General features: G+C 41.6%; 1 protein-coding gene and 1 long non-coding RNA gene across 11 annotated transcripts in view; one reads left to right on the top strand and one right to left on the bottom strand.

Annotated features, from left to right (window-relative positions):
- LOC307207744 overlaps positions 1 to 14,468 on the bottom strand; it is a 962,945-nt gene that overhangs the window by 828,022 nt on the left and 120,455 nt on the right. The window lies entirely within an intron of this gene.
- The window catches only part of TENM1 (teneurin transmembrane protein 1), a 399,682-nt gene that overhangs the window by 284,829 nt on the left and 100,385 nt on the right, over positions 1 to 14,468 (top strand). For all 10 annotated transcript variants that reach the window (XM_079961576.1, XM_079961584.1, XM_079961581.1 and 7 more), the window contains 3 exons: positions 3,664 to 3,925; positions 4,976 to 5,243; positions 13,998 to 14,141. In XM_079961576.1, the coding sequence (XP_079817702.1) occupies positions 3,664 to 3,925; positions 4,976 to 5,243; positions 13,998 to 14,141 (674 nt within the window). The remainder of the gene's footprint in view (positions 1 to 3,663; positions 3,926 to 4,975; positions 5,244 to 13,997; positions 14,142 to 14,468) is intronic.

Raw genomic sequence — 14,468 nt, forward strand, 5'->3', positions numbered from 1 at the left:
AGGGGCGGGGGAGAACAAGAATAAAATATAAAATAGTGAAAGATGTAAAAGACAGAGGAGGTTTCTCCCTGCTGGGTATGACTTTATATTATGAAGCATTTTGCCCTTGATGGTTGAAGGAATGGATGACATTGGAGAATCCACATATCTTAGATTTAGAAGGTCATGGTAATATTTTTGGTTGGCAGGCCTATTTGTACATAAAGGATTTACAAAGGATTTAAAAGTACATAAAGGATTTACAAATCACATAATTAGAGAATTTTTTTATAGATATATAAAAGTTGGTTGGAGACAAAAATACCACTTAAGTGCTGTCTGAAATCTATAAGATATTATTGGCATGGGAGACAAAGGATGAGCAAGTAAAATCTTCAATGATTCAATTTACAGCATGCTATAGTTTAAGAGAAAACTACTGTTATAAACATAGTATCAAACACTGACTAAATTGTCAAAAATGTATAAAACAAAATCAAATACATGTTGGAAATACAAAGAGAAAGAAGGTATTTTTTTATCATGTATGGTGGTCTTATAGTAAGATTAAAGCTTACTGAGAAATGATTATAATGAACTGAAAAAGATGTTTAAAATAACATTTGTAAAAAAACACACACACCCAAAAGCTTTACTTTTGGGAATTATAGGGGAAGAACTACCTAAACAGTATAGAAATGTATTCATGTATGCGACAACAGCGGCAATAATGTTATTTGCCCAGAAATGGAAAGAAGGAGAAATCCCAATGAAAGAATATGGATACAAAACTTGTGGAATACAGTGGTACCTCGATTTCCAAACGTAATCTGTTGCAGAAATCTATTCGACTTCTGAGGCGCATTCAAAAACGGAGGCATTTACTTCCGAGTTTTCGGTATTTGAGTTCTGAAACGTTCGACTACAGAGGCATTCGAAAACCGAGGTACCAGTGTATGCAGAAATGGAGAAACTTACCAGAAAAAATAAGAAATCAAGATGACAAACTTTTATAACAGAATGGAAATGGTTTGTTGAATATTTTCAAACAAACTGTAAACAGATAAGGACATTGGCAGGATCATTATAATAACCTACAGTCTCATAAGAGCATATATTTAAAGTAGATGAAGAAAAGAATAAGTTAAGTTAATTTAGAATAGGCAGGAAATGTAAAAAATAAATTTAAGGAACCACAGAAAGAGGATGAAGTCAGTCAAGTTTTGAAATGTTAGAATGATTGTAAAACTATTGAAATGTGTTTAACTGCAAATCATAAATAAATAAATAAATAAATAAATAAATAAATAAATAAATAAATAGTGAAATGAAATGAAATCACCTAGATAGAGGAACTGGTTAGGCAAACTGATTGTCATACTTTCTACCCCACAGATACAGAAACCCAGGAATCAGAAGGGACTCAGGGCATTATTCAGGCTGACGCACATGAACACCACAAACTCACATAATAATAATTAATTTCCCCTTCCCTAATGCAATAGCACATCTGTGCAAAAAATTAGTTGCTGTTTTTTTAAAAAGTGCACCCTTAACACACAGTTCGTGAATTGACATTTTGATGTACTGATTAAAATAGGGCCTTATGGATTAATCAACTGAACCAGTTAAAGTTTGCAAATGCAGAAAAAGCTTATGTTCACAATTTCATGGTATGGTTTCCTTTTACTGCAACAGCAGCATAAATACTTTAAAACTGTGAGTAAATAATCTATTGCAGTGTCAAGCCTAGTAAGTAATGGAGCTGATATCCATTCCATATTTTTTGTGATTTTAAAATGCCAGGGTAGCAAGTCACCTAATTATTATTTCTGATTTACCTATCTCTTGACAGAGCTGTAGCATGCAAATGTGCTCTCTCTAGTTTTGTTTCTTTCTTTCTGTGTAACATTTGGGAAATGTGATGGAATATGCATAATTAAGCCTGACTTCCTATCACAGTTTGTTACCATCAAAGGTTTCCATAAGAGATGCATCCAGTAATAGAGTGAAGTAACTATTTACACTGCCTTACGTTACATGACTATCGATGTTAAAGTCATATGATAATAAGAAACTGTATCATTTCCTCTGTCTAATACCATTTTATGCCCCATACCTCTTCTGGGATAGAGAGCTCTTTTCTATCACAGTCTATCAGCTCAACACACAGTGATATATGTGAAAACTCTTCATGGTATGTGATGCAGGCAGGTCAGTGGATAACCATTCCAAGTAACTTCTGCAACCAGTGTCCAGCAAACCATCTTGCACAGGTACTCAGCCATTGATGCAGCCAGGTCAACCTAGTAACTCCCAAAGCTGATTGGCTTAGGATGTGAGTAAGCAACTGACTGTTTACCCGCTTCTTCACATTGTAGGATATCAGTACTCAAACAGCCATGTTGGCAAAGAGTGAAGGTGTAAGTGGCAGGTCAGCTGTTTCATCATTCATTCATTCATTTTCCCTCCCATCTGATTGGGTTGCCCCAGCCACTCTGGGCAGCTTCCAACATAACAAAAATGTTGCACACACACTCAGTCTCCAAGTGGATTCTAGGCACTTACCCAGCATTCATGTTTCCTTTGAAGTGAAGTTCAGCAGAGACTGTGGTGTCTTTATGATATATGGTTTATTTATATATATATACAACCTGAGCCTACAACAGAGGGGCACGCAGCATTAATACCCCAAGATGGCCTTGTCCCCCCCCCCCCCGTAGCTGCAGCCTTGGATTCAAACTGAAATCAGATATCTCTCTGGTTCTCTCTAGCTTACCTCTCTGCAGGTTTGCTTCATCTAGCTTCTAGTTCACATCACTCAGCAATCTAGCCTCCGTCCTTCTAACTGCCCGCATGTTGATGGAGGGTTGCCTACCCATCTGCCATCTTGCACAGAGCCCCTTCCTTTGTTCCACTTTATGGCCCATCACCCAGGCTGTCACCTCGTCAGGAAGCTAGCCTGGCTGTTCTATGAATTTGAAGGGGGCCCAGGCATTCAGCCTACCTCCCACAAAAGGCTTAATACAGTGGATGCTCGGGTTGCGAACGTGATCCGTGCAGGAGGCACGTTCGCAACCTGCAGCATTTGCAACCTGTGACCTGCGTATCTGCGCACGCACGGGTCGCGATTTGGTGCTTCTGCGCATGCGCAAAGCGCGATTTAGCACTTATGCACAAGCGCCAAAACTCGGAAGTAACCGTTCAGCGCAGTGTGCAACCCAAAATCGCGTAACCCGAAGCATTTGTAACCTGAGGTATGACTGTAACAATAGTAAGGGTTTGAACAACAGACACACTGCAATGCTGTTTTGACTCCAGTTTTTTTTCACATTGCATTTGTGCTTCTTCGTTAATGAATTTTAATTTGTTTTTATTTCTTGTAAGCTGCACTAAGAGCTTCAGTATAACGTGGGTTTTTAATGTAGTATAATAAAATAACTAAATGCATACATACACTTAGGCATTTTTTGGCAGTAATATGAGAGCAGCAGCTGTATCACTTGATGGTTCAAAATTTTAAAAGATTGGTAATATTAATATGCCCACTTTGCCCTATGAAGAGTGGTTAACACAGAAAGTGCTTAACCCAAATGTTGGAAAGATGGATTTTCAAAAGGGTATTGTTGAAGCTATATTGGACTAGAATCAGATTTTTAAAATAGACTTCTTTTGTCTTTTCAGTTTTGACCTAGTGGCTGTTGGGGGCATCTCAGTCACCTTGGTCTTTGAGAGATCTCCTTTTCTTTCTGTGAAAAGGACACTTTGGTTGTCCTGGAATCGGTTTATTGTAATAGACAAAGTAGTCATGCAAAGAGCAGAAGTGGACCCACCATCCTGTGACATCAGTAACTTTGTGAGCCCCAATCCCATTGTCCTCCCTTTTCCTCTCACATCGTTCGGAGGATCATGTCCAGAAAGGGGGACAATTATACCAGAACTACAGGTAAGAGCAAATGCCAATGGTGTAATATCATTGCTGGAATGACAATAAATAGTTGGTTATCTCTTAGGGTTATCTCTTATGGGACGCAGGTGGCGCTGTGGGTTAAAGCCTCAGCGCCTAGGGCTTGCCGATCGAAAGGTCGGCGGTTCGAATCCCTGCGGCGGGGTGCGCTCCCGCTGCTCGGTCCCAGCGCCTGCCAACCTAGCAGTTCGAAAGCACCTCCGGGTGCAAGTAGATAAATAGGGACCGCTTACCAGCGGGAAGGTAAACGGCGTTTCCGTGTGCGGCTCTGGCTCTGGCCAGAGCAGCGATGTCACACTGGCCACGTGACCCGGAAGTGTCTCCGGACAGCGCTGGCCCCTGGCCTCTTAAGTGAGATGGGCGCACAACCCCAGAGTCTGTCAAGACTGGCCCGTACGGGCAGGGGTACCTTTACCTTTACCTTTATCTCTTAGGATGGGGACCCCTGTTTGTGTTAAAGATGGATAATTTAATGGCCTTTAGCTAAGTGTTAGATTTTATTTGCTAAAATGAAGAACTGAATATTTTGCTTTTTTATGTAAGTCAGTGGTTCCCAACCTTTTTAGTTCTGAGAAACTGACCTAAATGGCAGTCACAGAATAACATAACCCTAAATTAAATTCAAATATGTCATTATTATTTCCCTGTCACTGATGAGTAAGTGTGGCTTATGCCAGCCCAGCATAACCCAGTGTTGTTATACCCATTTTCCTGAAGGTGGGCAACCAGAGTAGTATATGACAACCCTCGAGTGTGTAGTCCAGTCTTGCTATCCTGTGTATTGGATTTTTAGGGAAAGGATGAGGGTTAAGGAGCGAAGCTTATGGAGCTGATTATTGCAGCAGTGCAATTAATTAAGGAGTGAAGGGAGCTACGGAAAGAATTGATGGTTTCATTTGTGAATGGAAGGATAGGAACTGCAGATCCACACATTGAGAAACAACAGAAGGATAGACCGTGATTTCAAGTTTCTTAGAGTTTTCTCTGATGTGATTTTCTGTGACATTAACACACCCAACTGTTTTTCAGGTGGTCCAGGAGGAAATCCCCATCCCTTCCAGCTTTACAAAGCTCAGCTACCTGAGCAGCCGAACTTCAGGATACAAAACCTTGCTACGCATTGTGATGACACATTCTACCATCCCTCCCGGAATGACAAAAGTGCATCTTACTGTTACAATTGAAGGGCGGCTGGCTCAGAAATGGTTCCCTGCTGTCACCAACTTGGTCTATACCTTTGCTTGGAATAAGACAGATATCTACGGCCAAAAAGTCTCTGGCTTGGCAGAAGCAATGGGTATGCCTTTTAACAACAACAATTAATTAACTATTGATTTATTGCATGGGCATCAGCCATTTTATTTATTATGTATGAATTCCAAGAAGCCTTTTAAATGATCATCTTTCCCTGGCTGCATCTGCAACGGAAATGTTCTTAAGTTTTTATGTTTTATATATTATTATTATTATTATTAACCTTAAATGCATTCCTCTAAGGAGCTCAAGGCAGTGTATATGGTTCTTTTGCCCATCCATTTTATCCTCACAACAATCCTGTGCGATAGGGTTAGGCTGAGAGGTAATGCCTGGCTCATAGACATCCAATGTGCTTCAGGTCTCAGCAGTAGTCATTTAAAAATGTTGCTACTTAATCCAAATCAAATGGTGTGTGTCTGTTTTCCTGTTCTTGTGAGCAAATGCACAATTAAAGATGTATATTTCCTGGTCAGTTTCAGCAACACACCTTCTAAAAGCAAATTCAGGTGGTTTGTGAGTGCCTTGAATATTGGAGCCAAAATACGGCCACTGAAAATGAGAGAGGGAGGTCTTGGCATAATTACGAGAACCCTGAAGTTTGCAGACGTACAAACATAGTTGTTGAAAATAACTAACAAGACAAGCTGACCCCTCCAAACAGCCTTATAAGGACTGAGCATGTTCAAGTGCCAGGCCATGTGGAACGTCAAGGGAATGGCTGTAACTCATTCATAGTTCATCTGCTTTGCCTCTCCCAGGTACAATTCTTGGCATCTCCACCTAGGCCTGGGAATATCCCCTCTCTGATACTACATGGAACAAAACCAATGTTCCCAATGTCATTCTGAAAATAAAATGGAAAGCTCAGTGGGTGAGCGGAGTAAAATGCAGGTTACACAATCCTCAAGGAGAATATGGTTGTCTGGCAGGAACCATGGACAGGGGACTTCTGGTCTGCAAGCCTTAATTATGCCTGTCATAATTAGGTTGCTCCATCCAAACTACACCCACCTGCCTAACACATATGATGTCTGGTGAGAGGAGGGAAAGGTAGGTCTTGGATGAAAGGGCTTTGCAGGCACCACTGCTGCCCGCAAGACCCTTGCATAAGGCTTCTCAAGAGTAGATAATCAGCGGATGAAAAGTAGTTGGGAAGTGCTAAGGACAGAACTTTGTGAGCACTGACGATCAGTTGGTTGTTGGTGCTTCACAGACTGTTTTGCTTGCATGATTTGATGTCAAACCACATGAGCAAATGCAGGTCACCTGTTCTCAATTGTGACATTAGGAAATTGACTGGTAGGCACTGGTAGTCTCAAACTTAGACTGCAAGGTGGGAGGTGGAATCAGAGAATTGTAGAGTTGGAAGGAGCTTTCACTGCCACATCCATTCCCTGACGCTTGTGCTAGATACACCTCAACATTTTGTTGCAGGTCTCACTTGTTTTCTCTAATAGAAACTCAAGAGCTTTAAGCACCTAGCCATCAGGAAAGAAAACAGAGCCACCAAAAACAAGCAGTGGTTTCTGCATCCTTGAGGACCTCCTAATTTATGCAGAGATTTATAGGGTTGTAATTTTGTTTTAAAGGTTTTTAAAATGGCCTGGCAAAGATCTTTGAGCTTCCAGCCTTACAATATGCTAACAGTAGTTGAGCTTAGAGAAAATAGGGTCTAATGGGATGTGATGATGTCATGAAAGCCTTTTAGAACTGGCTACATGGTGCCCATCAGTAAGCATAAAGGAAGCACAAATTACTCTCACTCTTAAGCATTGACACAGTTGTAATTTTGCCAAAATGTGCACTGGTGTGCGCATTGCATGATTCCCATTGAGAACGATATAATGTGCATAGAAAATATATCTATTTGGATGCACATTATGAATCACATCCTGGCCAACGCTTCCTGTTTCCCTGCACTGCAAGTATGTCTGTTTGTGCCCTTTGGGAAACCTTTGGAAAGGGGGGGGGGGAGAGAGCTTGGTTCCGTTTGTTTTCTGGTTTATGAGGGAAAATCTCTGGCTGCCTAAACATTAAGGGAAGATAGGACACCAGGGAGGACGGAAGCCCTGTACTTCACTATTCTATCTTAATTCCTGCCAAGAGGAGTCTTTCCTCATCCTGTCCTGCTTGAGTGACCATCCCCTCTTGCTCTAGAGCAGGGATGTGGAACCTCATGCCCTCCTCACCTTTGACCCTTCTTGCCTTTTGTTCTGGCCCTTGGAATTCTTCCCAAACTGCACACCCCGCTGACCCTGTTTCACACGCTGTGTGGTTTTGTCTGGCTGGGATGTGTTCTCGAGGTCTGACAAGGCCTCTTGCTTGACTGAACAGAGGATAGAGAGGGGTGCGTTGAACAGGCGAGTAGAAATCAACCTGTTGTACAACGGTAAAGTTTGCATTCCTTGTACAATACTAGTGCCTGGATGGAGACTAGAGAGGAGCAAGAATGAGTAAACATTACGTCAGTTGCCCCACACTTTTTATCTCTGGCTCTAACCACCACTGTCATGTGGCCCTCAGAAAGTTGCCCAGAAGGGAATGTCAAGAAATTAAACCTTTAGTGCCAAGGGCCTAGTCCTGCAGAACACCTTGCCAGTGGAGATTCAGCAGGCACCTTCTGTGCCAGCTTATAAATGCCTCCTGAAAACTTTTCTGTTCTGCCAGGCAATAAAGAGTACACCCCACATAGTAGTAGTTTACTGATGTTTGTTTTTAATTTCTTTTTACTTTCAACTTGTTTTAAAGTCTTTATTGTTTTATTGTTTGATTTTATGTTTTATATTGTTGTAAACTGCTGTGATATATATTTATGGTACAGTAGTATATAGTACATATTTTTATAAATAAATAAAATGTGGCCTGGCCCTTGGGCTGAAAAATATTCTCCACCGTATGACATATTTAGAGTTCTTACCCTGCTAAGGTTCAATCTGGTACCATCATTTATTTTGGAAAGTAGATTTGAGCATCTTCCATTTGATGACTGTCATGTATGCGTGTGGCATGGTAAAATTTGTGTACATTTTCTTACCTTTTCTTTAAAGTACCTCATTCATATATTTGTCAGGCGCATTTGTTTCCCAAAAGTATCATGAGTTTGCAAGGTATTGTTTTTGTTTGTTATTATGGTACAGATTTTTGTGTTTCGATGTTGCAAACTGTCCTGTGATCTTCAGGTGAAGGACAGTATAAAAATTTAATAAATAATAACAATAACAATTCCTGCTTCATGACAAAAAGTCAGGTACTATAGGATATCCATCATATACCCATCTGCCTTTCACAGCACTTCTGAAAAAGTCCAGGGTATTATGTTCCCTGCCCCCATAACTGACACCTCATCATGCTTAATCATTCTCTTTTTTATTATTCAAAGAAAGATTCATCATTAAGTTCCAGTAAAACTGACGAGTTGTGTGCAATAATTATACCATGATGCCAATATAATAGCAAATGGCATTGGAGCAGACTGAAATAGCAAATTTCATACAAAACATCCCCCCTCCCCCGCTACTCAAGTGCAATGGAGAAATCTCGACATCTTTTTTTTGTGTGCCTTCCAGCAAGATATATTCTTTCAAAGTGATGGATTAGAGAGAGCAAGGTGAGAGGGCAGAGGGGATAGTGGCTCCCTGAAATAAATGAAACAAGAGGTCTGCTTGCCCCAGGTATGATGGAGTGAGCCTGTGCATCCATTCCTATGCCCAACAGACAGCAGTTGTGACAGTGCTGCCCGTGGAAGCAGCATTTTTGCAGCACTGATGAATCACTGGAGGGACAGCAGGGTGAGCATCTGGGCTCAGACCAGGCATACCCTCCTGCCATCTCTCAGAGCAGTGTCACAAGAACATTGTCCCTAGGAAACAGCACTGCTGTGACAATTTCAGGGCTGATAGGAATCAATGTGGAGGGGGGGGGAGCCAAGCTCAGTGGCATACAGCACCTGTTTGGCATGCAAAAAGACCCAGATTTTATCATTGGCATATCTAGTTAAAAAGATTTCTGTTTTTCATTTTGTTTTCTTCCAGATTTCTGTTTAAGACCCTGGAAAGCCGCTGCTTTCATTGATTATTGCAATGTGCACTATGTGGTGCTGCCCTTGAAGACGACCCAGAAACCTTAATTGGTCCAAAATGCAGCAGCTACCAGATTTCTGGCTGGAGTTTCTTTTAGATCTCGTATAACCCCTGTTTTAAAACAGCTGCAACACTTTCCAGTTCTTTCCCAAGCCTGCTGTCTCAAGTGGTGTTTGTGATCTAATTATTGATAAAGTACAGGTGAAATAAGAAATACCTGTTTTAAAAGCAAGTATATCTAAAATAATTATAGTGGCATAGGTATAACCTGGTATCTACAAGGGAGACAATCTTTCATTAAAAAGAAATGAAATGAGACTTGCTGCAGCATCAGACAAAATACTTGTCTGGTCCAGTGTCCTCTTCCCTACAGTAGCCAGATGCTTATGGGAAACCCACAAAAAGGGCATGGGGGCAATAGCCCTTTCCTCCAGTTGCTCCCCAGCAAGCATTTTCAGAGGCAAGCCTCAGAGCCGGCTATTAGCATAATTTCTAACATTTAATATCGCCCAAAAGGCATTATGCAGAAATGCAATATTCAGGTACCTGAAAACTTCCCATACAGACTCTCTCAGGTGCTAAGATCAGTGGAGGGGGATCTCTTGATTGCTCCATCATCCTCAGAAGCTTGTGGGGGCTGGTCTGGGAGAGGGAACTTTCTCTTTGGCAGCTCCTAAGTTGTGGCACTCACCAAAGGTGTGTTTGGCACCTTATATCACCTTTGGTGAATGCTGAAGATGCACCTTTTTACCCTGGCTTTTGACACTTGAGTTGTATATTTTCCAAACCCACCTTAATTTTGGTGGTTGTTTTACGCTGTTTTTAATATTTTGTTTTAGAGTTGTAATCCACCCTGAGACCTTAGGGCAAAGAGCAGGTTAATAATAGGAAGAAGAAGGAGGAGGAGGAGGACCCATTAAGGCATCTTCGCATCTTTCATAAATCTAGTTGATTTCAGCATTTTTATTCCTTCCTGGAATAAAAATACAATTTTTCTTTTCTTTTTCACCATCTCACGAGTTATAGCTTTCACGTACAGTACATGCCCCTGAAAGAAGCAGAGTGCTTATTTGCAACCTGAGTGGTTCCCTCCAGGAGCAGAGAGCAATTATGTCCTTTAGTTTTCAGGAATGTGTTCTTCCTTGCACATGTGCTCCTGAATCTCTGCAGGTGCCACATTAACTGCAGATACGCAGTGGTAGTCTTGGGATCTGCGATTATTTCGGCTCCAGCAGCAGCAATTTACTCTGCATTTCTTCATGATAATGGCATAGGAAAGAATTCTGGCAAGCCGAAAGCGACTTTCTGTTACTAAGACAAGTTTTGTGGTTTCTGATGCTCCTGTTCACTGATGAGGTTTTCAGAAGAATTGCCTGCTCCCCCCTCCCCCCCCCCCCGTAAGGTGGAGTGGATTTTCCCATTGCTTCCTAAGGATGTTATAAATACTGATGCCATTGTATTAGCTGCTAACTACTGCAGCCTCGATTTTCCTGGTCATTAAGAAATAGTCACACACGAGATATGCTTACTAAGCTTTTTTAAGCACAGTGTATGTAAAACAAACTGCTTGTGCTATTTATATAGGGGGTGTTATTGGGTTGTAGGGGGGTGTTATTGGGTTGCTGTTTTTATTTTGCGGTTTTATATTTTGATTTTATTCTGTGAACCGCCCTGAGACCTCCAAGTATAGGGTGGTATAATAATAATAATATATGCATAATATATGCTTTCCTCCACTGCACCTTTGCTGTTTATACATATTTGCTGATGTACTTCTAGAAAACCTGGATATAATTTATAGCAATGGTCTTTAGAATTCTGCTCTTTGCCTACAGAAAAGCCTATACAGTGGTACCTTGGTTTTCGAGCATCTCAGAAGCTGAACGTTTTGGTTTTCAAATGCCCAAAACCCAGAAGTAAATGCTTCCATTTTCAAATGCACCTCAGAAGTTGAATGGCTTCCGTTGCATGTTTTTCCATTTTCTCCATTGAACTTGCAGCCAGCCCTTTGTGTCTCGGTTTTCAAACGCCTTGGAAGTTGAACAGTCTTCTGGAATGGATTGCGTTTTAGAACCAAGGTACCACTGTATTTCATTGGTGGGTGGGCATGACCCATGGAGATGGAAATTCACTATTGCTTGTAGATTTTGAAGGGTGCTTGATCAAGACACTCCCCATCCCAGAGCCCGTTCCCTCTGTCAGTCTACTTCAGGGATGAATTACCTCAGGTCCTTCAGGCCTGTCTGTCTGGCCCTTGGGGCTGTTTCCAGACCACACAGCCCTCAGTGACATCTTCCTGGAAAGTTTTTTGCCTGCCTGGAATATATCCTTGACCTCTGATTAATTCCTCTTGCTTATTTGGAGGGAGGAGAGGAATCATAGAATCATAGAGTTGGAAGAGACCACAAGGGCCATCGAGTCCAACCAAGGAGTGGGTGAATATGTGGAGAAACTACCCTATTGTACAATTAACGTTTGTTGCCCCATTAGCTTTTGCCTCTGTCCCCACCCACTGCTGGCATGTGCCCTGGAAGTGAGTGTGGCCTATAGACTAGAAAATATTCACCATCCTCAGTTTGCTTCCCTATTCCCATTAGCGCTCAACTGTATGTGCACATTACTGTATTTTATGCTCAAGAACCACAGCATAAATGTTACCCCAAGTGAACCTGAATCACATGCCTGTCGTTTTCTAATTTATGTTGTGCATAAATGTACTTATAGAAAAGTCAACTGATCTAATTTTTTGTACAGTATATGCATAATATTTGTACATCTGCTCCTCCTCCTCTACCACATCATTGCTACCGCCTACTTATGCCTGTTAGGCAGAGAGCCCATCAGCAAGCAGGCGGTGGTTGCATCAGCTGCTGTTTCTCCTCCACCACCACCATGGCATGAGCCAGAGTGAGAGGTGGATGAACAAGCAGAGTGCAATATGAAGAGGAGCAGGGTCAAGGAGACTCTTCTTAGCAGGTGCATTGCAGTTGCCCACCCATGGCAACCTTTGATTAAGATTTTGGGATTGCATTGAGGGAGGGATAGGAGGGAGTTGCTCCATTGTGGAGAACGGAAGTGGTGGCTGTTGCCCAGAGCAGACAATGAGCGGACAATCCATTCTAGTTTTGTTTTGCTCAGTTCTACAAGGGCAGCAATGAGACACAGGCCACCATCACACAAATTCTTAGACTACCCTCTGCAAGTGGAATAGGGATTTTCCTAACAACAGTCAGCAACCTTAACGAACTACAGCTACCAGAATGCTTTGGAGGAAGCCATTGATGTCTAAGGTGCTATCATAGCACTTTAAATGTATAGTGTGGATGTGACCTAAGGAAAAGGAAGCTGACAGGTGTAATAGGACTGCCTGGTTCATGGCTGTTGCTTTTTAGTTCACTGTCAACAGCAGAATAAACCTGTGCTTGAACTTTGTCTCAGTGTCAGTCTCTTATCCTCCATTCCTGCTGCAGCCAGGCATTCTCAAACAGAAGGAAGGGTGACCATTGCTTATATTTTTGAAGACTGGAGGTGCCAAAAGGCCTCTAGTTGTCACAATTTCATTAATTAGTAAATCTAGTCCAGGTAATCATGTACCATGTCATCAAGACCCTCCTAAGGTCCTGTTTTTTACAAATAGCAGATGAGATGGAACTCTCCAGTATCTGGACTGCACTGCTTTCAACTGTAGGCCAGGGGGGGGGGGCATGTGTATGTATGTATGTATTTTTATTTTTTTAAGTTCCAAAATGCTTAGGAAAAAAAGAATCTCCACACAGTATAGAGATTCAGTTATATATCAAAAATTATATTGACAAAAATACAAAAAGCAATTGAATACATAAATACATAGAATCAAAATCAAAAGCAAAGATAAAACCAATAGCTCATTTAAAACAAATGTAATTATATAATGTGTCTGAATGGGGCTGCTGAAACAGAAAAGTTTAAGTAGGCAGATAAAACAATATAGTGAAGGTGCCAGCGTAATGTCAATAGGCAAGGAGTTCCAGGTAATGCCACAGTAAAAGAATGACTTGCAAAGGCAGGATGAACATTGTGTGGCACTTGTAAAAGTACATGTTCCACAGATGAGAGTGACTGAATGTGAATGTATGGGATGGGGCAATCCCTTAAGTAATATGGTTCCAAGCCAGCCAAGGCTTTGTATAACTGAATTCTCTACATAAAAAATAAATAAACCCTTGCACACGGAAAAGTAGATGGCAGGAAAAGTAATCCAAATGCAAGACTGGTTGTTGGTGACACAGGAACATCCTGCTGTCTGAAGTGCAGCTGTCCCCACATTAATTACCTTCTCTGTTGTTTATGAGTGCAGGTTTGGGGGTGGGGGCAGGGGTGGTTGGCAAAATGCATTTTGATGGAACCCCTGCTGAATGAGTGGGACTCCTTTGTCTTGCCTTGTGGTAGCGTCAGGTGGCAGTAGTCCCAGGTAGCTCCAGGGGACTGCCTTGGAAGCTGCCATTTCACCATTCAGCTTCCAACATAGCCTCACTCTGGGACATTATGGGAAATTAAAATAGCAGCTCCAAGACAATGGGAATGATGGGAATTGTAGGCCAACAACATCTGGAGGGCCACAGGTGCTCCATCACTTAAACAGTGCAGGATTAACTACTCATGATTTAATCTTACAATTACCATGGAAAATGGGAAGAAAGCCAGTCTATAATGTATTGTTCTTTATCTCTTTTCAGTGTCAGTGGGTTATGAGTATGAAACTTGTCCAAATCTGATTCTGTGGGAAAAAAGGACTGTAACGCTGCAAGGATTTGAGTTGGACGCTTCAAATCTTGGAGGCTGGTCCTTGGACAAACACCACATTTTGAATACACAAAGTGGTAAGTCAGTTGGCTATGAATTAAGCAGCATGGAAAGGTTATTTCACCTCCCCTCCCTGCAAAATAGAAAATTACTAATGGTAATAACATTCCTAACTTCAGAGGGTATTATGTCTGGTCAGAAACGTCTGCTGAATCTTTCTTTGGTTTTCCAGCTCACCAACAGAATCATAGATGTATAGAGTTGGAAGGGAACCAACTTTTCCAACCCTTTGCATAATAGATGCTATTTAGTTCAGGCATTGACTACTGTATCACTGATAGATGGCCATCCAGACTCTGATTGAATACCTACCTCCAGCAAAGGAGAGCACACCACTTCCTCCT

This window comes from Podarcis cretensis (genome assembly GCF_951804945.1).
Source record: "Podarcis cretensis genome assembly, chromosome: Z".
In the NCBI taxonomy this organism is placed as follows: Eukaryota; Metazoa; Chordata; class Lepidosauria; order Squamata; family Lacertidae; genus Podarcis; species Podarcis cretensis.